Source organism: Vulpes vulpes, chromosome 8 (genome assembly GCF_048418805.1).
Source record: "Vulpes vulpes isolate BD-2025 chromosome 8, VulVul3, whole genome shotgun sequence".
Taxonomy (NCBI): domain Eukaryota; kingdom Metazoa; phylum Chordata; class Mammalia; order Carnivora; family Canidae; genus Vulpes; species Vulpes vulpes.
Genome location: NC_132787.1, coordinates 5,011,277 through 5,036,863, shown reverse-complemented (window position 1 = coordinate 5,036,863; position 25,587 = coordinate 5,011,277). Strand labels below are relative to the sequence as shown.

The window sequence follows — 25,587 nt, the reverse complement described above, 5'->3', positions numbered from 1 at the left end:
CACTTCCCTGAGGGCACATGCAGGGGACAAGCCATGCTGCTCAAGGCATGGGGCATGCGGGCAGAGAAGGCTGTGCCCCCATCACCGTGAGGCTGCCACAGGGTGGTTCCAAGTCATGCAGGGGAGGAGGTCCTGTGGGCCCAGCAGCAGTCCCGGGAGGCGGGCATGCAGAGGGGGCAGCTGTGGTGCCCAGTACCTGTCAAGAGCCCCAGCCTTGGGGGGTTAACAGTTTGACTCATCATGGTGGGCTGCATCGCAGAAGAAGCGTGAGCCCCGCTTGGCAGTACGGGCCGTGAAAGGGACACTCTTCAGCACTGTGGCCCAGGAAAGAGACACAGCGGTCAGGCCTCATGGGGATGGGGTGGGAGGAGGGCCCGAAGGAGTTTGGGAGCTGGGCCTAGGGGCCAGACCCAAGGGAGGGACGAGCGCCCCACCTGTAATGATGTCCTCAATGGTACCATCCTTCCCCTCGTAAACAGGCCGATGCTCCTTGGCCTGGCGCCGCCTCAACTCTGCAATTAGCTCCTGCTGCTGCCACTTGTTCCGCTGGGATGGGGTCTGGGGCCGAGCATTGAAGGGGAAGGGGGTCATCACCAGTCTACCGTGGGGCTGGTTTCTGCCCCAAGATGCAGTCTGAGGATGCCCATGATCGCACACAGCAGCCCGCTCCCATCGCTGCCTGGGACCCCCCCTCCCAAAGCCCCTCTCCCCATCCCTCTGGACCAGCCTCGGACCCTCTGGGTGGTCTCTGGGCTCCAGTTTTCCATCTCTTGGGTTCTCTCTCCACCCCTTCCCAATCCTTCGACCCGCTCTCCTCCAGGCCCCAGCCCTTGGTCCCACCCACCTTGGCATCCAGTTTCTTGGCTTCCTGAGCCAGCTGCTTCTCCCGCATTACCTCCTCCTGCTTCTTTCTAGCTTCATTCTCTTGTTCTGCTTCCTAAGAACCGTGGGGGGGTGGGGGGGTGAGGCTCACACAGGCTGTGAGGGGAGGGGCTGACACTGAGGGTGGAGAATGGGTGGCAGTGGGACCAGCAACCCCAGGTGGCCACCCTCTGGAGGGGCACTTCCTGCCCTGAACAATGACAGGAAGGGCCTGGGCCCCCACCCTGCCCACCCGCTCACAGCTGAGAGGCCTGTGGCCAGCTTCCATTGCTCCCTCCCAGGACTCTGAGGAGGAGACAGAGAAGGCCCAGCCTTGGAGCCCAGCCCTCCCTCCCCTACCAGATTTCTCTGAGCCAAACTTCTTTTTCAGAGCCTGGCTTCCGCTCACCTTGTACGAACGAATGAATCGGACAAATACTGGGAAGAATACAGAAGGGGGTGTGGTCTTGGGACTCTCGCCAAAGTAGCGCACGACGGCGTTATAGGCCTCCTGGGGAAGCGGCGGGCAGAGGGGTCAGTCTGGCAGAGGAGGAGAAGCCTGGCCCCCCGCAGGGACAGGAGGCCCACAGAAAACAGCGCGTAGGGCCAAAGCCCCTGTGGGCCTCCCAAAGCTCCTTCGAGTCTGTCCGCAGAGGCAGCTGCCTGCCACCCCCAGTGCCCCGTCTCCCCCACATGCAGCCAGCCAACCAGGTGGTAAAAGTTCTTTGGTCCAGGGGCGCCTGGGTGGCGCACTTGGTGAGGCGTCTGACTCTTGGTTTTGGCTCAAGTCGTGAGATCGAGCCCTGAGTCGGGCTCCACTTAAGACTCCCTCTCCCCCTCTGCCCCCCGTCCCTCCCCCATGCACGTGCTCACTTTCTCAAATAAATAAATCTTAAAAAAAATTTAAAAAATTCTTTGGTCTAAGAGCCAGAACAAAGCCCATGTAGAGGGGCCTGGTGCCTTGGCCCTGGCTGTCCCCACCCGCCTCTACCCTGTGCCCACCTCAGCTGTCTTGGCATCACGCTGGAGCTTGTCCAGTTTGCCTTCGTTGGTGCTGAGGAAGTTCCGGAGGACACTGTTGTCGTGTATGCTGCATTCCCGCCGAATCAGCTCCATGCCCCGGCCCAGCTCCTTCACATCTAGCAGCACGTTCTCCAGGGACACTGTGGTCACCAGAGCCTGGACTGAGGCCTGCTCGGGGGCGACGTGCCCCCCTCCCAGCCCAGGGCTACGTAGAACTCTGGCCTTCCCCCCCGAGCAAGGGCTCACTCAGGGTCTCAGGCCCCTGCTTCCGGGGCCACCCGGTGGACACAGAAGGACACACTGGGCTAACGAGGCTCCCGCGGAGGTAAGGAAAAGGAGCAGGGCTCTGAGCTCCGACCCCAGAGAGCACAGGAGCACAGGCAGGCAAGCCAGGGAGACGCGGCTTTCCGAGCGGAGCTGCCTCAGGCCTGCGCCAGTTTTCATGACTGGGGCAGAAATGTCCGCTGCCTTCCATCCGTGGGCCCTCAGGTCTCTTCCTAAGCCCTTCGCATGCATCACAGAGAGTCTCCAGGGCCAGCCCGAGGGAGCTGGGAGTGCAGAGCCACTGCTGCCTTCTGCCTGCACCCAGGGTACCCGGGTGGGAAGGGCAGGCCCAGGCGGGTGCCTCTAGGAAGGCTCCCTCTGGGGTGGCCTCTACCCACGGCCCCAGCGGAAAGCTGTGAAGTGGCCAGAAAGGAGATAAGCCAGAAACGAAGGGACCCAAGTGTTCTCTCTCCTAAGCTTCCTGGGATAGCCCTGGGCCAGACATGAGGGCCGGCTGGCGGGGCTGGCTCCCCTCACCTGCCGCGGCCTTCTCCACAAAGTGGAGCTCGTGCCAGAAGTTGGCCAGGTCTGGGTATTTCTCCTTCACCGTCAAGGCGATGAAGTGCAGCAGCGTCATCTTCCTGTCAGTGGACTTGGTGTCCAGCAGCTGGGAAGGGGGGCAGGGGGTGGTGAGAGAGGGCCGAACACCGTGGCTGCTCAGGCTTCCAGGCCCCGGGTTGCCCCCACCGTCTCACCAGATCCAGGCTCTGGAGCTTGAAGCCGTACACAGCTCCTCGCTTGCTGCTGTTCATATAGTTCCCCAGTGCAAGTATGATCTGTCCGGAAGACGCACGGGAGGAGGTCAGGCCGGGCCCACGGGCCCCTTCCCCCACCCAGGCCCAGGACCCCGGGCGCCCGCACCCGCAACCTCTCCCCACCTCCAACATCTGCTTCAGCTTCTGTGAGGACTTGACAGAGGCAGAGGCTGCGATGATGGCGTTGAGTTGCTGGAAGGCAAGACGAAGAGCTGCGTAAGCCGAGGCCAGCCTGATGGGGCAGGGGAGAGGACGGGGGCGGGGGTAGCCGTGGACGACCCGGATTCGGGCAGAGGCCGTACCGGCGTGAGCATCTGCAGGTTGTCCTGGAAGTTGCCCAGGAAGGCCATGCCAGCCATCCGCTGGGTCAGCCGCTCCACCTTGCTGAAGAGCAGCATGAAGCGGTCCTCGGCTGCCAGCTCATCCAGGGGCTGCCGTTCCCGCTCGTACTGCCGCAGCAGCTTCACCTCGGCCTCCGTGGGCAGGAAGCGCATCAGGCACTCCACGAAGTCCACCGGCAGCGTCTGTAGGTCAAACCTGTGTTGGAGGAAGGAGCCACCTCAGGTCTTGCCTCTGCCCATTATCCGTCATCCCTCTCTTCTCCAGCTCCTGGAAGGACTGGGGCTGGGGTCTGGGAGCAGAACTCAGCCAGAGGCAGAGGGCCCATCAGAGCATGAGTGACAATCCTAGGGGGACACTCCATGGCCTGTTTTAAAACCCTTCAGTGTCCTCCCTCTACCCCCAGGGAGAAATCTTAACCCTGGGCATGACTTACGAGGCTCAGCAGACAAGACTGCTGTCCACCCGTGTACCCTCGCTCTCCTGCTCCCCTCCTACACCGAAGTCATAATGGGTTTTTCAGTACCTGGGGCATCAGGCTTCTCCCTCCAGGCACTGAAATGGACTCCACATACTTCCTCAGGTCACATTGCAGGTGAGACCTCACCTCCTCTGGGAAGCCTTCCCGGATAACCAAGCTTGCTACCTGGCCTGCCCTGTGCCCCCTAAAGCTGCCTGTACCGCCACCACCGTGGTGGTTATCACCCAGCTACTGGACTGTTCTCCCGAGACTGGCAGCAACCCGAGTGAAGGTTTGGGCTGCGTCCCCAGCACCTCACCCAGTGCCTGGCACACAGCACAGATGCACTGAGTTCTGGCCCAACCAGTGGATCACTGATGGGGTGTGAGACCGCTCTGTCGATGCCCCAGAACCCAGGGAAGGCCAGGATCCCAGGTGGAGAATCGGGTTGCCAACTGACTGGGACCAGGGCGCGGTCAATGGGAGCCTCACGTGTGGATGGCCCTGCAGATCTCCTCGGCCGAGCGGCCAGCCTTGCGGAGGGTGATGGCTAGGTTCTTGGCACGATTGGCTTCCAACAGGGTCACCTTGCTGGCGGCCTTTTGTGCTGTCTTGCTCTTAGAGCAGATGAGGTCAAGGGCAGGGCCCTGGGCTTTCGTCTTGAACAGTTCTTCAAATTTGTCCAGGTCTAGGTCCTGGCAGGGGTTGACAAGAAGGGACAACGTGGTGGCTTACGCTACTGGAAGACCCTGGCAGGACGCCCAGCATCTGTTCAGCTCTGGCTCGTGGACGCCTGGGTCTGAGGGCGTCTCCAAAGCCAGGAGATCTAGTGAAAAGCACGATCTGGTCCCCCCAGCCCTCAGCCCCGCCCCCAAGGGCTCCAGGCCCGCTACCTCCAGGATCTTCTCGTCGTCGAGTTCACTGAAGACGGTGCCGCTGATCTGGTTGGGTTTCAGTGCTGTCCAGTTGAACACAGGCAGCCGGAACTTGGTCTTGATAGGTTTCTTAATGCGAATGGCTATTTGGAAGGAAGATCAGTGAGGCACTGAGGCTAATGACATTCCGCCTCTATCCTACCAGCCCGGCTCAGAGCCCTGGGGACACTCACCTGACAGGCCTACTGTCAACACCACAGAGGGAGCAGCGCCAGGGAGAGGTGGGGCTGGGGGACACTTGTCTAGGGGGAAAAAAAATGGCACGGTGACCCAGGGCCCGGAGACTCTCCAGGGATCCCTCCCCCAATGCCACCCCACCTGCCCTCAAGGCCTCCTGAGGAGAGAGGATGTGTGAACTCCCCGCCCCTCCCACACCCCGGGGTCCCAACTCTGGCAGGGCTGGTCTCGCTGGCCTCCGGCCCACTGTCTCCGGCTCTGGGCTAAGCCCTCTCTGTGGCCGTCCTCAGAGGCAGCAGGAGCAGCACCTTTATGATCCTTAAAGCAGACCCATGTCTGCCCTCAACGCCCCTTCCCCAGTAACCTGGGCCTCCCTCAGGTCCTCGCCATCCCTCACGCCTTCCCCACCTGCCTTCACATCCTTCCACCCACTACCCTGGCTTCCCCCTAGGGAGGCACTGCGAACTGGGGGTTTGGTCTGGGCCCGAGATGAGGGGCCCCTCGGGGCTCCCACGGTCCTCCTTACCTGGTAACGGGGGTGGAGGAGGGGGCAGGGGAGGAGCCGGCGGTGGAGGCAGAGGCAGGGCCTCCTCGGGCGGCGGGGCTGGAGCCAGGAGGTCCAGGTCGGAGGGCAGCATGCCCTCGCTCAGCTCTGCAGGGCCTATCCGGGCCAGTGCCTCACTGCCCACGGACTCCAGGCCGCGGGCTCCAGGTTCCAAGTGGCATCGGCGCTGGAAGGCCTCCTCCTTCTCTTTAATGAGCCGCCGCAGGGTGTGGACCTGGTGGCTCGTGTTCTCATAAGTCTCCTATGGGGAGACAGGGCCATTAAGGAAAGGGTGAGTGGAAGGTGCAGCAGTCGTTGCCTCCAAGAGGACACTTCCTAGCCAAGGTTTCTCAGCAAGGGTCTCTGGGAGGGTGCCCAGAGGCAGAGAGCAGCAGAAAGCCACGTGGGGGCCAGGGGAAGCTGCTGCACACGAGGGGAGGTGAGCTGAAGGTGCTCACCTCCAGTGGGCACATGAGGGGACCCAGCCTTAGCCTCACTGGTTCCCAGAGGCCCAGGCCAGAGGCTGCCCCTGGGCACATCTCCTGGGCCCACCTCCAGCCTACACACTGCCCTCAGCCCCCTGTGCCGTGTTACTGCTCCACAGCCTTTGCCTTGGTGTGATCGATCACTCAGGTGGCAGCCCCGGGGATAATGCCCCGCCCTAGCCATCCCTGTATCCTCCACACTCCCCAGAACAGCACTTCAGACTCTCGGCAGGGGCTCGACAGATGTATAGCAAGCTCAGAAGAGCCAGGACAACTGTATTCCTCTGGAAAAAAAGGGAGGTTGTGGCATGATTTTAGAACTAACATCAGGGACGCCTGGGTGGCTCAGGGGTTAAGTGCCTGCCTTCGGCCCAGGGCAGGATTCCGGGGTCCCGGGATCAGGTCCCACATCGGGCTCCACACATGGAGCCCGCTTCTCCCTCTGCCTCTGTCTCTGCCTCTCTCTGTGTGTCTCATGAATAAATAAATAAATAAATCTTAAAAAAAAAAAAAAAAGAACTAACATCAAGTGAGGCGAGGGACAGAAAAGACACTGATATGAGCAGCCCCTGGTCTTCCGATAGGATACCTGGTGGACAGCACCTGGGCTACTCAGTGTGCCCATTACGGAGAGGAAGGAGAAGCAACAGGACGGGCCCAAGGAGGAGGCCTGGATGCCAGAAGCGCCTGTGGGTGCCCCATCTGCCCCTAGCGTCCTCTGTGTGTGTCCAGCCCACTCTGGATTCAGTTTCCCTCTCCAACTAAAAAATGGGGTGAAATCATCAGCCCACCCTCTTCTGAGTGCTGACTCAAGTGTGAACCAGGATCTGGATTTTCAAAGACTTGACGTGACTCAAGAAAGAAAAGGCAAATAACTACAATTTTCACATGCATTGCTTATAATAGGATGGAGCTGACTGTATCAAAGAGCAAAGAGTTAAAAAAATAAATCGATAAGAGAAACATCAAAAAAGAAAGAAAGAAAGAAAGAAAGAAAGAAAGAAAGAAAGAAAGAAAGAAGAGAGAAAGAAAGAAAGAAAGAAAGAAAGAAAGAAAGAAAGAAAGAAAGAAAGAAAGAAAAAGAAAAAGAAAAAAAGCAAAGCCAACTCCCCAGGCCCTGGCGCCCAACACCAGTCAGGGCCTCCCTTGCTCAGATTACTTGGTACCTTGACGCTCTCCAGTTCCTTCTCCCGCTGCAGCAGCTGCTTCTCTAGCTCTGCCACACGCATCATGTTCTCATTCTCTAGGTCCAGAAGCTTCTCCGTGAGCTACAGGATGGGAAGAGCAGGTCTGGTGCTGGCCCTAAAGCCCGGACACTTTGCACAGCCTAAACCTCAGTCAGGACCTGGGCTCGACCCTTGCACCCAGGGCTCCACAGGCAGAGGGGCCTGGTGGCTTCCCTACGTCACTCCCGTGGGCCCAGGGCCTGAGACCACATGAACCAGACCACATTGACTCTCTCAAGCCTGAGGCCATCTCAGCCCTGGAGGTCAGTGTGTGTTCCAGGACACATCCAGGGCCTCGGCCAGAGCGTGCGTGCTGGGTTCGGAGGCTTCCCTGCGCTTCAGTCTAGAGCTGAGATGGCCCCGTCCTCTGCCAACTTTGACAGTAGTTCTGGCAGCAAAAAAGGACTACCTACGTGGGACACATGTTCCTCCAACTCCTCCACCTTCTCCAGGGCCACATTCTTGGTCTCAGCATCCTCCAACAAGCCTCCCACATCAAACACGTTGTCCAAGTATGCCTGGATCTGCACCTGCAGCTTCTCGCTCTCCGTGTGCCTTGACTTCTGGGAAGAGCAGAGATGGTAGTAGTCAGGGGAGCCTCCTGAGGGAGACCTAGTCCTCATTACCCTCCATGACCACTTCCTAGAGGGTAAGACCCCATGGGTTCCTTCTGCAGCTCTGCAGAGCCTCATCCAATGGAGCTGCCTGATTGGAGAGCCTCCAACGCGCCGCACCCCCCCCCCCCCCCCCGCCCCGCAGGAGGGCCTGAGACCCAGGCTGCAGGAGACAGGCAGGGTTCCCAGAGCACCCACGACCAAGGTTCTTGTAGAAGAAAAACCCTTGGTGCTATGACTAAACTGGTCCTCTGTCTCCCAAGCTCCTCGCCTGGGAAGACTGGAGCCCAGCTCACCTGCAAGAACTCCTCCAGCCCCAGCTTGGTAAACTCATACTGCAGGTGGACTCGGAAGTTCATGTCCTCCACTGAGTGCACCACGATGTTGATAAACTGCATGCAGGCCACCTGGGGAAGCAGCCGCCCAGAGGGTCAGAGGTGGGAAGGGCAAGGAGAGCCCGCAGAGCCGGGGTGTTAGATCCAGTATTGTCAGGTGGATCATCAAAAGGAGCAAATAAAAAAAATTTTTTTGAGTCCTTCTGGGAATGACAAGAGTATTTTAACTTAAAAAAGCAAAGTTAATATTCAGTGTACAAAGACAAGTAAATTACGTGAGAAATAGATGGAAATGAAGATACAGCTGATTTCCTTTGCACATCAGCAGGTGTTTCTGGAGACAGTGCCACTTAACTGAAGACCATGGGCTGAAGGGAAGAGAAGCGAGAGGGAAAGCTTGGGTAGCACGAAGCAGCTTGAAAGAATCCGAGTCAGGGGCAGTGAGGCCAGGAAAAGGTGGAAAGGAGGTAGACCCAAGCCACAAAAATGTCATCGTCCTGAAGATTCTAAGAGCTCTCTGGGGTAGGTAAGTAGACAAGGAGCATTTATTGGGTGGAGAGAATCATTCTAGGTTCTGAGCGGAATATCAAGGAACGCTGTAGGGCCCGCTGTCAAGGAACATGGGGACCCTGCTGTGCACGTGCCTGACGCAGACCCAGTTCCTCACCATGAAGTCGATGTTGCTGTCCTCATTCCGGAAATACTCCATCAGCTTCTCAAAGCGGTGTAGCTCCTTGCATACCTGAGCAAGAAAACTGTCTCAGTGAGCAGAGCTATCCTAAGCCCTTGAGCCCAGCTCCCAGGAACATCAGGGCAAAAGGGACTGTTCAGACTAAGCCAAGCCACAGCTCTTTATGTGCAAGGAGCCACTTGGCACGTAGCAAAAAGCCTGTGGGTTTAACAAGCTCTCCAAGCAGAAGAAAGCCTGGGACTGGCATTGCCTTGGGGCCCTGGTCCCCCGTCAACTTGCTGAGGGAACCCAATAAAGCTGGTAGCCATGAGTCTGGGCTTCATGGGTCTCTGGGGGATAGGCCAAGAAGAAACAGAGTTGCTCAGTTATTGAAGGAAGGGGGGTGGAAGGAGGAAGGTTGGGGGCCATGGCTGAGGTCCTAGTGAGGACACAGGAGAGAGGCCAGGGTGCAGGAAAGCTCCCGTGCTGAGAGGGGTCCAGAGACTCCTCTGAGCCTCTGGCTTCAAGGAGGAAGAGCCATTTCCTGGCTTGAACAATGGATGCTAGGGAAGAGGTCCACAGAGGAGGAAGGGGGTGGGACCAGCAGCTGCGACTGGATGTCGAGGAATCCTATGTTCAGGCAGATGATGGTTTCAGAGCCAGGCCCAGAGGCTGGGGAAATTCCAAGCAGGAGCTTCCTCTCCCCTCACCAATAGCCGCCAATGGCCCAGGAGGATCCTTGCTTGCCTTCTCCTCCCATGGCAAACACATCTGCCTTGGGTTCTACCGGTGGGTTCACTGCCTCAGAGCCACCTGGAAAGCACAGGTACTCAAGCCTCTCAGGAAGAAGTTCGGCAAGCTCCAGGTATTCTGATGCACGGCCAGGTTAGGGCCATTGGGCCAAGGCTCTCAACTGAAGGCCTCTTTAGCTGGCCATTCAGGTGGTTTTGGTGTTTTTTTTTTTTTTTTTTTTTAAGGCTGAGAGGGCAGGAGACTTAGTTAAGCACGAGATGTTAAAATCATCACTGGAATGTGTGAGGATAACAGGAAAGGGTGCTTGCCTCCCAACCTGGCTCCCCACCTCCTCACCAAATACACACACACACACACACACACACACACCCCACAAATGTAGGAGACTGACCTCTTTGAAATTGTCAAAGGCAGCGAGGATGATTTCGTGACCTCCCCGCACCAAACACACAGCTGCCAATAGCTCCAAGACAAGGGCTTTGGTTCTAAGGGGTGAAAAAAAAAGATGAAGACCTAACTCCCCACCCTGGCTACCACACAGTTCACTTCCACAACTAGGTGGGTCCTTTCCGAGTGGAGACAGCCTCAGAAGTGAGAGGAGTGGGTTCTGGAAAGAAAGCAGGATAAGGGAGGCTTCCCCCCTCACTAAGCTGTGCCAATCGGAGGGAAGCCAGGGACCCTCCTTCCCCTCCAGCTGAAGTGAGGGAGCAGACCCAAGGCACTGACCTAGGCCACGGGACCCCGAGACCAGGCAGGACTTCTTGGCAGGGACAGGTGGAGCCCAGATCGCCAGAGCTCTGGGCACAGTGAGGGGGTTGGGGAGGGGAGGAACTCACCTGGGATTCTTGTTGTTGAGGCTGAGTGCGATCTCATTGACAGCGTGGGGGTGGGACATGACCAAGTTGAATCCGTACTGTAACAAGGGGAAAGGACACAAGGAAGGAAGACCTAGATGGTGGGAAGCTCCTTGACTACACGCCCGCCAGCACACTCATCTTTTACAAGCTGGTGCCCTCCTAGCTCTTCTAGTTTGGTAGGGGAGGCAGGGAGGGCAGAGCATCCGGGGCCGGCGCTGCCCTCTCACCTGATAGTTCATGAGGGCAGAGCATCCGGGGCCCCCTTACCTGATAGTTCATGATGGCTCTGAGACACAGGATACAGACGTGGACGTCATCCTTCTGGCTCACCAGGCGGGAGTTCTTGAGGGCCCTGCGCCCGGGGAGAGTGCTGTACCTGGGAAGAGGGGGTGGCCGGTGAAGGGCCCAGGAGTGCTCACCATCACCTGGACGGCAGGCTGCGCCTCAGCAGCAGCAGGAGAGGGGGACAGGGCACCTTGAGCCACAGTCTCGAGAGCGGTGGGGGAGGAGGGGCCGGGGTGCTCAGCGGTACTGTTTCCCCTCTCTGCCAACAGGCCTTTGTGAGTAACTAGCCAGGATCGCAGCTTTATAATCAGTGTCCAAGTCATCCTGAGCCCGGGGGGGACCCTCCCCGAAATACAACAGCAGGTGCGCAGGCCTTTCTAGTCCTCAAGGTGGATCCAGGGAGATGTCCAGCTGAGCCTTCCCCCACCCTCCTCCCAGTCGCTGCATCTTCCACAAATCCTTGGCTCCCATCCCACTTGTAGTCTCAGAAAGGGCAGAGCAGACCCCAAAGGCAATAAGAGGGCTGGGGGCTACACCTGGCTTTGCCCCCAGCGATGTTTCATGAAAGAAAGAGGAAGCACAAACGGGGTCTGCTCACGCATGACTGGAGTGATGAGCAGGGTCAGAAGGACAAAACCCAGAAGAGACCAGGAGAAAAGCACGGCCACGAGAGGGACAGAGACCACAGAAAGGGCCACGGGGCCCAAAAGAAAGTCTCCCTGGGTAGGAGGGGCTCTGAAGAGTCATCTGGTTTATCCACCTGCCTCCGGGCAGGACGGCTCCTAAAATACTGCAAAAAAAAACAAAAAACAAAAAAAAAAACTGAACATAAGGCACGCTGGGAGAGAAAAGTCCTAAAGGAAGAAGTGAAAGGAAGGTGAGCAGCGGGCAGGGCAGGTGGGAGCTCGTCTTGGAGCAGCCAATGGGCAGAACACAGAGCCAGAGGGCAGCAGACCTGAGGGCAGGAGCTGGATGGCCTGGTGGAGACCAGGGAGCTGGGTGAGGCCAGGCTTGCCCAAGAGGCCGGAAGGAAGGGCAGAAGGAAAAAGTGGAATGGAGGGAGCCCCAAGAGGGGGAGCCCCAGATGGCGTGGGCCCCCCCGAGGGCGGTATACTTACCCAGGACAGATTGCTGGGCAGAATCAGGGAGACAGAGGGGACAGACCAGAGACAGACTGGCAGGCAGAGGGCAAGAGAGCTGAGCCTAGAAGCAAGAGTGGAGGGAGAAGCAATGAGCATCCCCACTGTCACCCCGGACCTGGACCGGGGGGGCCAGGGCAGGAGGCAGGCGGGCAGAGCAAGAGCACACGTACCGGAGCACAGACTGGCGCGCAGAGCGAGCGAGGCTGTTGGTGAAGGGGGCTGACAGGGCGCTGGGTGGCTGCAGGTCCTCGATGGACCTGCTCCAGGACCGGAGCTTGTCAAATGCACCATCGTCGCCACTCTCCAGACCCTCAAAGTCAAACCTGGAGCAGGAAAGGACACACAAGCGCACACACACAGAGGAGAAATTCAGTGCTAAGCCCCCGGACTGGCCCACCCCCACCCTTTAGACCTTGAGGGCAATAAGAAGCGAGGAGGGCAAGAAGAGAAAGCGGAACTGGGTGGCACAGACAGCAACCAGGAGGGGGCCTGCGGGGATGGGACGCTGACAGAGGTGCGCTGCTCTAGGAGCGCCAGGGTTGCTGGCAGTCTTTCTGCACACCCCGCCTTAGAGGGGACACCTCAGAAGCTACGGCTCCCCGTGGAGAATGTGCCCTCGTGGAAGGGTGGGGGGGACAGGCCAACGCAGGTCTTGCTAGTTGGCAAATGGCAGTGGCCAAAGGGACCTCTCAGTGCTGGCTGGCTCTGGGTTTGGCTCATGAAGGTAGGTCTGAATGAAGGGAATGGGGGTCCCAGCCAACCTGGAGGGGGACAGTCCACTATGGTCAGGAGTGCCACGCTCCCTTCCCAGCACTGGGTTTTAATGCCGGGGGACGGCTAGGCTTTCTGGCAGAGAGGCTCCTTGGGCTTTAGCTTCCCCAGGGGAAGAAATCACAGGTTGGGGGTGTGTGGACTGCGGTCCTGAGTCCCCACAGGAGTTGGGATGGTTTCTCTGTCACTTTGCACTTCCATGACCGCCACCAGCAGTTTGGGAGTGTGGCCAGGGCAAGGAGGACAGCTCGAGATCACAAGCCCACAGGGCACTGTCCTTGACGAAGGCCCACATCAGGATATACCTGCTCTGAGAAGCCAGCCCCAGTCTTCTTTCCCGTCCTCTTCCCCCAAGTAGGTCATTAAGGACCCAACAAGCCTCTCCTACGGGCTCCTCCCCCGAGGAACGTTCTGCTCGGACATTCATAGCCCCAGGATGAAAGGCACAGAGGCCAAGGCTTTCTGAAATAGGAAATGGTATCTGCAGATGACTGAATGTTCCAAAGGGGCTGGGGCAGGCTGCAGTCCTGATGAACAGCTGCTTCACGGGGGGCTCTCTAGTAAACAGTGGAGGAGGCTCCCCGACAGGGAAGCTTGCCAGTGGCTTCCCTCAATCAGTAAGAGTATTCCCTAGCCCCGCTACACGCAGTTTACAAATAAATGCCTTCACCCAAACTCTATTTGGCTTCACCCCTTTCCTTTCAACCTTTCCCAAAACACACTTTCTCTTCCCTTCACACCCTCTCTGCACCCTGAATCTTTCTTTCAGAAACAGAGTCGAAAGCACTGCTGTGGACACCACAGTACTGAGGATCGAGTGTATTTTGGTTTTGAGCAGCTGGGATTTGTTTGCCTTTCGAATGAGATAGGCTTATTTGGAAAAAATGATCTACATCTTTTTACTATAAAAGCTCTGAATTTTTAAAAAAATCACTTCAGCGAATGTTTTTCATTTCTTTCTATAAAAAGAGTAGTTTTTAAAGGGATAGGAGGCTCACGAGGCATGAATTCTGCAGGGATGGGAATGGGGAGTCGGCCACTCTTGGTTTTTAACAGGGGATGACCTGGAAAAAAGGGACGGGCCAAACCTAGGAGAGGTGTTAGTTCGAAGCCCTCAAGAGATTAGACTGAAGATCTGCTGGACAAAGGAGAACAGCCACGTGGCAAGGACAGTAACAACAACAGTGAAAGCCTAGGTTAGGACTAAGTCCCAGAACTGAGGAGTTCCCCAGGACTTGGGACTTTTGGTGCTAATATTGGGGAAAGTCATGGCCCAGATGGGGTGACTGGTCACTGCCTTAAGGGCTGCCTTAAGTCTCGGCTAGAAGTCTGACGAATTTATCGGTCATCACATGAATGGTCAGTATAATCCCTCTTTCCAAATATTCTAGTAATTATGGTAGGTTACATCACCTTGAATAATAGTAATGAACAATAAAGTAGCTAGTGCAGTATAGACTTACTACGTTCCAAACACTACTAAGTACTTTGCACAAATCATCATCTCAACCTTGCAACAACTCTGAAACATGGATCCCCTCTTATAAAACAGGATGCCAATGTGCCTGAGGTCACCCAGGGAATAAAGGACATACCTGAGACCCACAGCCAGCTCTGTGGTTGTCATAGTTGAAAGCACTCCTTCTTTTCACTAACTCATGTTGCCTTTTCATCTGTACTCGTGTGCTTAGGGCTCCCTCCACCACCTCAAGTGCTTTTATAAAGGCTCCAGGGGCACCTGGGTGGCTCAGTGGTTGAGCGCCTGCCTTCGGCCCAGGGTGTGATCCTGAAGTCCGGGGATCGAGTCCCACATAGGGCTTCCCGCAGGGAGCCTGCTTCTCCCTCGGCCTGGGTCTCTGCCTCTCTCTGTGTGTCTCTCATGAATAAATAAATAAAATCTTAAAAAAAAAAAAAGGCTCCAAATACTTCATTTTCAACCTGGGCCAAAGGTTATGACCACTGTTCCTAGGGCTCCTTAGCGATGATTTGGGGGAACCGTCTCACATCTGGAGACCCAAAGGAGATTCTTAAAGACTCAACTCTCTCCAAAGGCAAATGAATCCCACCAGGTGTCTCTTCTAGGAGCCAGGACACTTCCTTGGACTGCTCTCAGCCTGGTCTGGATCCTTTGGGTTCTAATCCTGAGATCCCTTTCCATGTCTCTCTCCTTCTGCTCCCCAAAATGTACCTTCTACTCTGGCCACCTGGCATTCGTCACAGATCCCAGACATCTATCTCCTGGGCTGTGTGTCCACTCCCACACCACTGCCTCGGCCTCCCATTCCCATCTTCAGCCCTGCAGTCTCACCTTTCCTCAGCAAATCAGAATGGGACTGTGTCCTCCCTTGCCAGTCCCCAACCCTAGCCCCAGGGTGGTACTCACATGACGGAACATTGGGCAAAGGACAGGTAATCCACCAGCACGTCCAGGCCTTTGTTTTCATCATTCAGAAATTCCCGCACCCACCTGCAAATAAAGGAAACATAGTGGAGGGGTCTGCCAAAGCGAGTCGAGGGGGAGAAGGGTGAGGGGCCTCTGACCCCACAGGCTCCTGCATCCTCTGAAACTCAGCACCAGGCTGGGAAAATTCTAAGGTTCAAAACCCACAGCAGACCTATCCATGGTCACACCACCTCCACTGGTCCGGGAGCCAGGGATGGGGAAAGGCACAAGGCCTTCTAATACCATGTCAGCCACACAAGCTTTCAGAAACCCTCCCCTAAGTGGCCAGGGCCCTGGCTCGGTCATTTTCTGTGCCCTTGGTGTCTAACACAACGCCAAGTGCACTGACCCTGCTTGATGTTCACTGGCAGGACTGCGGGGAGGTGGGGAGGTTTATCAAGAGCGTTCACCGCCGGCGCTGTGCACGGCTGTGCCCGAGAAGGGCTAGCTCGTCTCCAACTGGACTCAAGCCTCAGTCAAAAGACAGGCGGGAAGGGTCAAGGAGAGCTCTGGAACAGAGACATGGTGGGCCAAAGGGCCCTTCCACCATGTTCAAGACAAGACAGTTGGGCCACAGCGAGCAAAGGCGCATATGTGGGAGGGAATTCTGTGTCTGCTCAGGGTAAGCCGGGAGGCCAGGGAGAGGGTGGGGAACAGTCAGTCACTCGAGGAACTCCAGAACGGCCGTGACGCCTCAGAGCCAGACGGAGGACTCAGGCCCCTTCAGCCAGCGAGGCAGGCGGTGGACAGCAAAGACCCTGCAGACAATGGCCGCGGGCACTTCCCCCTTCTGCCTTCTGGGCTCTTGGCCTGAGCATCCCTGGAAGGAAGTTCAAGAGCCCATCCCAGGACTGTTCCAGAACAGGTTCATTCCACGGCACAGAGAAACCTAAACCTCTCAGGCTAAACCCCTGGCTCTCCTCAGTGCTCTGCTCCTTTGGACGTCCGGGGTCTTCACAGGCCGGCGGCACCCAGAAGCCCTGCGGGGCCGGCCTCCCGCGGCTGCAGCACCGGCGCCATGTTTGCTGGCCACACCCTGGGCCGGTGCGAGGCTGGGCCGGAGGCTGGGCCGGAGCACCAGGCCCGGGGAGGCTTGACACCGGAGCTGCCTGAAGTTAGCTTCCTCTCAGGGGGCCGACAGGCCTCCCGTTTCCTGTCTGTCTGCTCTCCAGCTCCCCTCCCCCTTCTCATTTCCTGTCTGAGTCTACACTGCTATTTTCGGGATCTTGACACTTTGAGGAGAGGTTAAAGGGCAGTTGGGCAGGCAGAGAAACCAAGCCACGCCAGAGAGCGGAGGCCCTGGTGAGGCCCTGGAGCCCTGCGTCCAGCGGCCCGCTCCGGGGCTCGGTTCCGCTGGGCTGCCCCTGCACACCGGCCTCGGCTGTGCCAGAAGCGGGATCCCCCTCCCCCCTCCCCGCCTTGCCCTGGGCTCCGACCACCCCGGAGCACCCACACCCCAGCCTGACAGCCGGACAAACTCTTCCAGCCAGAAATCTGGGAAGGAGCCTGGTCCTCCCACGTAACTACCCAGAGAAGCCACAGTTCAGGACAGGAGCCCTAACATGCCAGACACCGAGCTGTTCCCTGGGAACCAAGGACCAGGTCCGGGCCTCTGACTGGGGTGCCAGCTGCCCAGAGGCCCGAGCCTGGGAACCGTGCTGCTCTGCCCCCAGCTCCTGGCCACTGGCCAGAGAGGCGGGCACCAGGTAGAAGGAAGGGGTGAGCGGAGGGCAGTGCGCCCGGCTCCGCGGCCCTCTCCTGAGAAGAACCGGGCCCATCCTCATGCAGCAAGACTAAGAGGAGGGCCTGAGAGAGAAGGGAGGGGAGCAGAAGGCCGTGGGGGTGGCGTGCAGGACGGGAGCTGCCAACGGCTCACTGCCCCCCCTTGCAGGCTAGCTGACGAGGCCCTGCCACTCCTTCTGTGAGGATTCTCCAAATCCAGCTGGAGGCTCGGGTTCACGTTTGCTAGCATGTCAGCTTTCACTCTGCTTCACAGACGAGGTGTGGAAGCCAATCTGGCCACCAAGCACAGCTGCGAGGCCGGGAACCGTCCCTTTCCTGTTCTCTCCCGCGCCATCCGCCGCCCCCCTCCCTGACTGCTGCAGCAGCTGCTGCAACCAGGTAAGCCTCTCTGAGGGCCCCAGGCAGGCTCAGCCCGGCGTGGACGAGTGGCGGCTGCCGTGGGCAGGAGGGAAAGGCAGATGATGTCACTCGGCTCTTTCCACCCCTGCTTTCAGGAAGCCCGGGACCCTGGGGATGGCACCTGCCCAGCCACCCCCGCCCCACCCCGGGCTCGACGCCTCTGTCGCGCAAGCTCTCCGTATCTGTGCCAGGAGAGCAGCCCTGCCCGCAGTTCTCCATCAGGCTTTCCTCACTTTGTGTACGCTCCCTCTGTCTGTCTGTCTGTCTCACTTCCACTACACATACTCTGACTGGTTACAGGTTCATAAAACTGAGACCACGGGCGTCTTTCACTGTACCTCACACATCCGCCTTCAGCCCGTTCAGCAGGTTCTGGTTCCCCACTCAGACCCACGCAGTCCCTGGGGACCCTGTCCACAGGTTGGCAGTAACCAAGGTCTGTAGGTACCGAAGACGTTCAGTTCCTGGCCCCCACTGCCTTACTTCTACTTGCTTGGTACTCTGGGAAGCCACCTCTGCTCGTGAACTAAGACGGTCTTGTAATCAAGAAAATCATCTTTTGGGCACCAAACAGTCCGGGAACCAGGTCTCAGCTCCCCGATGTAATATGCTCCCCCATCCCCAGCATTCTCCGGGCCTCCCTTGGCCCAGCCCCAGGCCACAGCAGACTCTCGTCTCAGCTGCTATGGGAATGTCTTCTCCTTAAAGCCACAGGCTGAAGACCCCAGGAGAGGCCTCACGCTTGCCAGCAGCATCCAGTCAGCAGCTGGCAGAGCTGAAAGGGAGAAAAGCCAGAAAAAGAACAGTCTGAAGCTCTAGGGAACCAAAAGCCATTTAGGGGGCAACGGTGCCTCCTGACAGGGAGATAAACAAGCAACCCATCCTCCGAGGACACCGGATCCTGATGGCCGATTCTGACTCACCCAATGTGGTTGGTTCGAAGTGAGATCTCCAGCTCCCTCAGTACTTTGGTTGACTCCTGCACTCTCCTCCTGAACTTCTGTAAACACGGAATTTCCTGTCACTATTGGAGGCCCCCCGATCCAACTTAATAGTACAAACGAAAAGGGCAGAAAAGGGAAGGGACGCAAGAGGGCAGTTATAAGCCTTTCCCTCTGTTGGTAGCCAGCCACTCCAGGCCCATGGCCTCAGAACCCAGACACCCAACTCCCATTGCTCAGAAGCAGATGTCCCCCCACAAGTCAAAGGGTCTGCCCCCTCCCCAAATCCCGCAGGACTATAAGGGGCAGCAAGGTGGGTCCTCCCTGCCTCACACTTCACCTTCCGAGTTACGCTGGGGTCCAAGAAGCTCTGGAGTTTCTGGATGTAAGTGTGGGGAGGATTCTTCACCTGGAACCGTTCCTGTAAGGGAAACACGTGTGTGTGCACAGACACCCAGAGTTCTGAGGAGGGTTGAGGGAGCCGAACACTCATGGTGTTCGGTGTGAGGGGATTCAGACTCCTCAAGTTGTCAGCTGGTCCGTAACACCATTCAAAGCACAGGTCCTCTTCCTTGCCTGATTTTCAGGTGCTCCCCATCTACCGCCATCTTCCCCTTCTCTCATTAGTGATCTCTGAGCCTAAAATATTTTCCTATGTTGAAAATTATTTTAAGAGCCTGCGGCTTGCTAAGATGTGGGGATGGAAGAGCTGGGCACAGTGCTCAAAATAAAGATACAACTGAGAAATGGTGTCTACTGCCTAGCTGACTGATGGACCGGGATTCACAGGGCTGTGGAGCGGGGAGCTAGGCCTCGCAGAGTGCAACCTCCTCAGCCGTGAACCCAGACTTGGGCTTCAGGCTACATATTTAGGGCTGCAGACACACTTTCTGTTCCTTGCCCAGGCCCCAGGCTCCAACAGTCCAGGCAACCTCAAATGCTGAACCTGCTTTCGGCGAGGTCATCCCTCGATCCCCTTCCACGGAGGGCAAAGGACTGTGTCCTCCCCATTTTGGTCCAACCCCCGCCTCAGACCCAAGAGAAAACTCAGGGGAAACTCTTAAGCATCCTGGTCCCTCTAGGGCCTTCACAACTAAGATAGCTGAAGAGTTGCTGGGTGGGGGGACTGCCGAGGGTCCAGGTGGAATGATCTAAGGTGAGGACATAACCTAGACACAAAAGGAAAGAAAAAAGAAAGGCTTGAGAAACAGTCGAAATTACGTGACCTAGAAAAGACTGAGAGATTATCAATTAAAGAAACTCAGCATCAGGGATGCCTGGGTGGCTCAGTGGTTGAGTATCCGCCTTTGGTTCAGGGTGTGATCCTGGAGTCCCCAGATCGAGTCCCACATCGGGCTCCCTGCATGGAGCCTGCTTCTCCTCCCTCTGCCTGTGTCTCTGCCTCTCATTGTGTCTCTCATGAATAAATAAATAAAATCTTAAAAAAAATAAAAAGAAAAGAAACTCAGCATCAACAGGCTACTGTTCTGCAACCCCCAGGCGGGGGCTCACCATGCTTGCCAGCTCTGCTTATGCAGAGCACAAGGAAACAGGCCCTCCGTGGAGAGGAGGGGACCTGGACTAGGAGCTCGGGAGCGTCATTCTACCCAAGGTCAAGCAGCTTGATCTCGGAGGCAGTGGAACGTCACAGGCAGCACAGATGGAGTCGGCTCCACCGCCCCAGCTCGTGTCAGGCAAGGCACCGAGCCTCGAGTTTTTCATCCATTAAATGTAAAAAGCACCTTCCTTGGGGGTTTTGTGAGGATTAAACGAGATATTTCAGTATATGTGAAGTCCTTGGTCCACAGCAAGTACTTCTTGAAAAGAAATAATACATTCGTGACAGCTCCACGGCGAAGTACTGGGTAAGCACACTGACCACACGCTGTGCCAGAGGCTTCCACACCTCCCAAGAGGTAAGGAAGTAAAAGCGGACTCTCCTCGCCGTGCAGACAGGCCTGAGTTCAGAAACTCATGACTTGTGAAATTCAAACGTGTGCAGGGGCAAGAGCCAAGCCATGGGTGCTGGTTCTCGGTTCTGAGCTAAGTAATAATCCCTCCCCTCTCTTCAGCTGGAAACACTATTCATGTAGGGAGAGCTTCCAGTCCTCCTGTTCTGAGATTTGGGAACAGAGGACTAGGGGACTGGGTCTTCTCGTTCATAGAGGCCGGCAAAGAATGAGAAAACCCCTATGTGCCAGGGCCGGGGCAGAGAGAGAAGGAAACACCCCTTTGGTCTATGCTGCAGGCAGAGGCCTTACCCTGGGGAAGGGCAGGAACAGGCTCTGCCGGGAGAGTGCCCAACACCCTGCAGCCAGCCAGCCACCCAGCCCTTCCCAGACTTCTTTCAGGCTACCGCTCATCAGGAAGAAATCAAGACAGCTCTTTGCAGGAGTTAAAGGGGGACTTGGCCTACCAGCCCTGCCTCTGTTAAAGACAGTCCTCTTGGAACAGGAAGTGAGCAGGGGCTAAGGCCAAGGCCAGGCTAGGGTTCCTCAAAGGATCCCAGGGCTGCGGTCAGTGACTTTGGCCCTGCTGCCTTGCCCAGCCCAAAACACAACCCCTACTCCTGGACCTTGCCCCAAACCCCATACCTGGTCACAGATCAGATCCCACTTCTTCTCATTGTCATACTGCCGCAGGAGCCGGGCCTTGTCGGGAGGCAGGTTCATGGAGCTCTGAGGAGAGAACCTGAGTCAACCAGGGCTGAAAGCTCCCCGCACCCAGAGGAGAGAAAGGGAGAGCGCACATACCTTTCCCCTCCCGGCCCTCGGCTTCACCCTGACACTCTGTGGCTGAGAAGGAAGGTTCAGAGAGGTGGGACAGTCCCTCTGCCTCCCCTTCATATTTGGTTCAGTTTGGTCGAGCAATGTTTTCCAATTTAGTGAGTCGAGATTAACTTTATTTTTAATGAAAACAAATAGATTAAAATAAAAGAGGCTAGAAGATACTAGAAATCACTACAAGTAGGAAGTATAATGTTTCATGAAGCTTTTGTTTCTTTTGCATTTTAAGTATATGTGTACACATGTGCACACACACAAGTCCTGCCATAAAATGTGCTTCTTAACATGGGACAGGGCAAAAGTTGGAAAGCCACCCGTTTACAAGAGCAACTTTCAACCTGCTTTTCCCCCACGGCCTGAGGGATGCACGGCCTTCCCACATCATACTCAACCACAGGTGAATCCTGAGCCAGCCACAGCCTGTGTAGACGCTACAAATCTAGCCCTTCGCCCCATATCAGGATACAAATACATGAGAAGGACATCAGCATAAAGATAAAGGCTCACTTTTTAAAGGAAATAATTTATCAGATTTCAGTACTTTAATTATTAGTAGCACGTCACTTTGACTTACTTCCTAATTAATTAAAACACAGTAAAGTGTTCCAGGGTTGGAACTGAAAGACACTCTAACCTAGAATGCAGGAGGACAGTCCAGGAGTCATTTTATTTTGCTCACTACTGTTTTCAGAATGAATAAAGAAATAAAAGTGGGTATGAGCAAGGGAAGTCAAGGTGCCCATGGGCTAGCCCTACCCAGGCCAGCAGCCCTCCCTTCCCCTCCTCTATCCCCACCCACCCAAGCTTCTCTTCTCTCCAGTGTGGCTGCCTTTGTTGTAGCTCTTACCTCTAAAGGCAGATCCCTGTACCTGCCCCTCACCCCATACTCCTGAATCAAGCATGTTCTCCTACCTGAAGTATCATAGCTGTCTGATAACCCACGTGACTTCCCACGAATCCAGCCTCTTCCCCCAGCACGCTGCAGGCCACCTGGAAGGCCTTCCTCTCATCTTTCTCTCCCTTACCTACAGCTCCATGTCCTGCTCTAACTCCCTGGTCACCTAAGTACGGCCATTGGGTTTATATCTACCCACTCCTTGACATCGTCATCCCTGGGGACACGAATTGTGTGCATGGGATTAAACTAGTTGTACACTCATCTAGCCCCTCACAGACTATCTATTTGTATGGTCTCCAACCCCTGATGATGTCTAATACTGTGATAGGCACCTAGTGGACAGTAAGTGGACAATAAAGCTAAGGTTAAGGCATCTTGATTCTGAGTAACGGGCCAAGCTCTGCTGGAAACCTGGTCACTATGGCTCTAAAGAGGAGTATGGCTGGGATTTCTGCTCAGTGCTTAGGGAAGAGAAGAACAGAAGGGGAAGAGGATCACCCATCACACCCCCTTTTCAGTTTCTGCGGCCCTGAGAGCCTGCCTGAAGCCCTGCAGGAAAGAGGGGCTAATCAAGTCCCCCACACTTGCTGATGCAGTAGGGATGGCTGGCTGGGCAAATACAATCCCGAATGTTCTCTCTGAAACAACTTGGCTGAGGGCCATTCTCAGCATGTCTGTGTGGAGAGGAGCCCAGGGACAGGAGACTACCACAAAACAGGGACCCAAAAGTTGAAGGTGAGCGCAGACCAAGTTCTCCTTCCTAACCACAGCCAGGCTGCTCTGCTAGCTGAGCCCAAGTGAGACCTCAGGCCTGCTTCTGGCTCTCCGCACATCTCGAGCCCTTCATGTCTTCTGCCCATTTCTCCCAAGTCTGTGCCATGGAAATAGAAAATAGTTGTCTCCCCTGGAAGAAAGTGACAGGCAGAGAAGGGTGGGGGGTGGCTGTCGCTACCGTGGCAAACATCACATCCTGTCTACACCAACTTCCTCAGCCACCCACTATCAGCTGCTGCAGCCTCATGCTTCCCCACCAGGTGAACTGGGAAGAAAATGTCTGGTGCCCTGGGGACTTTGAAGGTGGAACAAAGTCACCCCCTTTAGGAACCCTAGTCTAAGAGCATGGAAGAGGTACATCAGGGTTCAAAACTCTAGATGCCCCAGAGAGATCCCCCGCTCCCAGGAGTATGGACAGGGGCAGCAGAAGCATGAATCAGCTCAGACCACAAGCCCGCAACCTCCAGTCTAAAGATCTAGGCAGCACTTTCTGGTTTCTCTGTTTCTTTGGGGCCCAAGTGTGACGGGGAAGGAAGTGGGTACGGGGGGAACTCCCCCAGCCTCTAGCACCCTCCCAAGAGACTGACTGGTCCCCGACTGCAGGGTGGAAGCCACCCGCCCGGGTTTCTCTCCTTGCCACACAAGGGCATTAGGGCTTCTGCAGCCACCTGATGATGTGCGCGAGTCCAGCAGGGCTCCGACGTCCCGAGGAAGGACACCTTCCTGCGTTCTGGGCACAGCCAAGGGACACACCCGACGCGTGCCGGTCTCAGTCAAAGGTGTGTTTCCTTGACGTTTTTGTTCAGTGGTTCCACAGAGACGGTGACCTCTCCTGGGTTTATATCCAAGAAGCTCGGCTAAGTTCTTGCTAGCTCCTCCCCTAAACCCTTGCAGAACAGGAAGGGGGTGCAGCTGTCTTGGAGCAGAGGCCCTGGAGTCAGGGAGACCTGGAGCAGAGGCCCTGGAGTCAGGGAGACCAAGATCAACACTGGGCTCTTCAGAGCTCATCCATAATATGGAGATAATCTCGCTACTTCACAGGGTTTTATGAGGATTAAATGATAAATATTTTATAGCCGTACGTGTCTGGGACGCTGTGGGTGTTCTTCAGTTTCCTTCCCCTTCCTCCTGAAAATCCCGTGTGATGTTCTGACACCCCGAGGACCCCTCTTGCTTCTGAGTTGCCTCTGTCTCTGCCTCTGTCCCCCCTTCAGGGCTGCTTCTCGACCACTCAGGACACAGCCGTCCTTTGCACCTGCCCCCACCCCTCACCACCCCCCCATCAACCCTAAGACTAGGAGACAATTAAATACCAACATCCTTGAGGAGTGAGACCCCGGAGGGATGGGAGGAGACAGAGAAGATGAACTCACATTGAGGAACCAGCCAGAAATCTAATAATAAAAACCTATAACGGGAAGCAGCAGAAAGGGGTGGGCCTGACGCTTCTCCAGCAAGGCTGTCCTGGTTTATTGCCAGTTTGAGGTCAGGCGTGGAGCCCTGCTCAGTGCCTAACCCCTTCCTGGGTTCTGGGGGAGCAAGTCTTCCTCGCTCCCCACCTGACCCCTGTCAGCCCCCCCCCACTCCGGTGAGGCCAAGGAGGAGGGAGGTGGCTGTGGTCACAGAGGTTCCCTTCCCTTTCCTGCTCTGTACCCCTGGCCAGTTAGCCCCTCCTCACTTCCTTCCCATCGCAGGGGAAGGGAAATGCCGGTGGGGTTGGAGTTTCCTTCGAAGGTGTGGGTTCTGCTCTGGGACTCACCCCTGACTCTGTCCATCTCCTTGGGCCGGGCCTGGGGAAAACCCAGCCAACAGAAATAGGAACCACCAAAAACTCCCAACTATTTCTGTTGGTCGCAGTCAATCCCCATGAATCTTAGGAACAGAGAACGCTGGCATAGCTCCTCTGAGCGGCGGGAGAGGGATTCTGAAACTTTCCCTCGAAGGGGATTCTGGAGGCTTTAGGGAAGGCGGGCAGGGACTGTTTATTCTGAGCAAATACAGAATGTGAGTTGGTTTTCTTAGTGTTTTCCCCCTTGGAACTGTCTCCCCACCAAGACCATTGTGGCTGACACTTCCCCCACGTGGGGAAGGCCCAGTCCCCCGTGCTCAGCCCACAGGGGTGGGGAGCCTGGGAAGCTGAACCTAGAACTTCCCCAGAGACCAAATGAGGCACCGTCCTGGGCACCACATGCTGCAGAACGCCTGGCCACAGCAGCCAACGAGTCCTCTCGGGCACCCCGGCTCAGCCCATTGTACAGATGGACAGAGGTGGAATGTGGGGAGGAGGCACGAGGTTCGGGCGCCCGGAGGCCGTTGCAGGAGGAGCCGGAGCACTGCGCTCCCGCCCTGCGTTCCCGCCCTGCGTTCCCTCACAACCCAACATCCCTGCCCAAGTCAACAGCAAAGCAAGCAACCCCAGGCACAATGGCCCGGCCCGGCTGCCAAAAGGACAGAGCGCCGGGAGGGGCCCAGCCTGCCCTCCACGTATCTCTACTGGTGGGCAGTAGGCACAGCTGTGGCCAGCTGGCCATTGCTCCCGAAGGGCAAGAGCCCAGGGAGGTAGGAGGTACCAGCTCCTGCTGCCTCGGCCCCCTTGGCGGCCACCGCCAGCCCCGCTGCAGTAGCAGCTCCCAGACAATGAGAGTTATTTTCAGCCAGCGCTTTAACGCAAGCCAGCTGGCCGGGGTGCAGGGCGGGAGCCCTCCGCCCAGCCCGCCCAGCCCGCCCAGACGGCAGCCGCTGGCCCAGCCCACGGCCTACGCTGCCGCCTCTGCGTCACTGTTTATCTCCTTTCAGCACAGCTCCTCCTCACTGCCCACCACCCCCAAACTAGAACCCTGTCCAAAGGAAATCAAAAAAATCAGAGGGTTTGATCAAAGATCCAAGAGCTAAAATTCAGAAGGGCCGGGGCCGGGAAGCAGAGCACCCCCCAAACACCCCCACTCTTTCCCCCGAGTCCCGTGACTGGCGGGAGTAGTGCAGGGGAGGAAACGGAATGGATAGGAGGCCAGGTCTCACTGCGGCCCCCACGGGCCCAGGCCACGCCT

General features: G+C 56.7%; 1 protein-coding gene across 16 annotated transcripts in view; it reads right to left on the bottom strand.

The window, feature by feature from the left end:
* The window catches only part of FMNL3 (formin like 3), a 53,647-nt gene that overhangs the window by 1,435 nt on the left and 26,625 nt on the right, over positions 1–25,587 (bottom strand). The window contains exons 1-27 of one of the 16 annotated variants that reach the window (XM_072765347.1): positions 20,677–20,729; positions 18,423–18,503; positions 18,065–18,141; positions 14,940–15,023; positions 11,956–12,108; positions 11,762–11,846; positions 11,242–11,433; positions 10,626–10,734; positions 10,338–10,414; positions 9,893–9,986; positions 8,746–8,820; positions 8,040–8,150; positions 7,543–7,689; positions 7,070–7,171; positions 5,401–5,680; positions 4,871–4,939; positions 4,656–4,780; positions 4,255–4,457; positions 3,266–3,500; positions 3,087–3,155; positions 2,904–2,984; positions 2,686–2,815; positions 1,864–2,024; positions 1,271–1,372; positions 845–937; positions 435–558; positions 197–314 (exon numbers count right to left, since the gene is read on the bottom strand). In XM_072765347.1, the coding sequence (XP_072621448.1) occupies positions 223–314; positions 435–558; positions 845–937; positions 1,271–1,372; positions 1,864–2,024; positions 2,686–2,815; positions 2,904–2,984; positions 3,087–3,155; positions 3,266–3,500; positions 4,255–4,457; positions 4,656–4,780; positions 4,871–4,939; positions 5,401–5,680; positions 7,070–7,171; positions 7,543–7,689; positions 8,040–8,150; positions 8,746–8,820; positions 9,893–9,986; positions 10,338–10,414; positions 10,626–10,734; positions 11,242–11,390 (2,628 nt within the window). In that variant the 5' untranslated portion in view covers positions 11,391–11,433; positions 11,762–11,846; positions 11,956–12,108; ... (2 more) ...; positions 18,423–18,503; positions 20,677–20,729 and the 3' untranslated portion in view covers positions 197–222. Of the gene's footprint in view, positions 1–196; positions 315–434; positions 559–844; positions 938–1,270; positions 1,373–1,863; positions 2,025–2,685; positions 2,816–2,903; positions 2,985–3,086; positions 3,156–3,265; positions 3,501–4,254; positions 4,458–4,655; positions 4,781–4,870; positions 4,940–5,400; positions 5,681–7,069; positions 7,172–7,542; positions 7,693–8,039; positions 8,151–8,745; positions 8,821–9,892; positions 9,987–10,337; positions 10,415–10,625; positions 10,735–11,241; positions 11,434–11,761; positions 11,847–11,955; positions 12,109–14,939; positions 15,024–15,348; positions 16,344–18,064; positions 18,142–18,422; positions 18,504–20,676; positions 20,761–25,587 lie in introns of those variants that run through there. The other 15 variants (XM_026000263.2, XM_026000264.2, XM_026000265.2 and 12 more) reach the window with 15 other exon arrangements.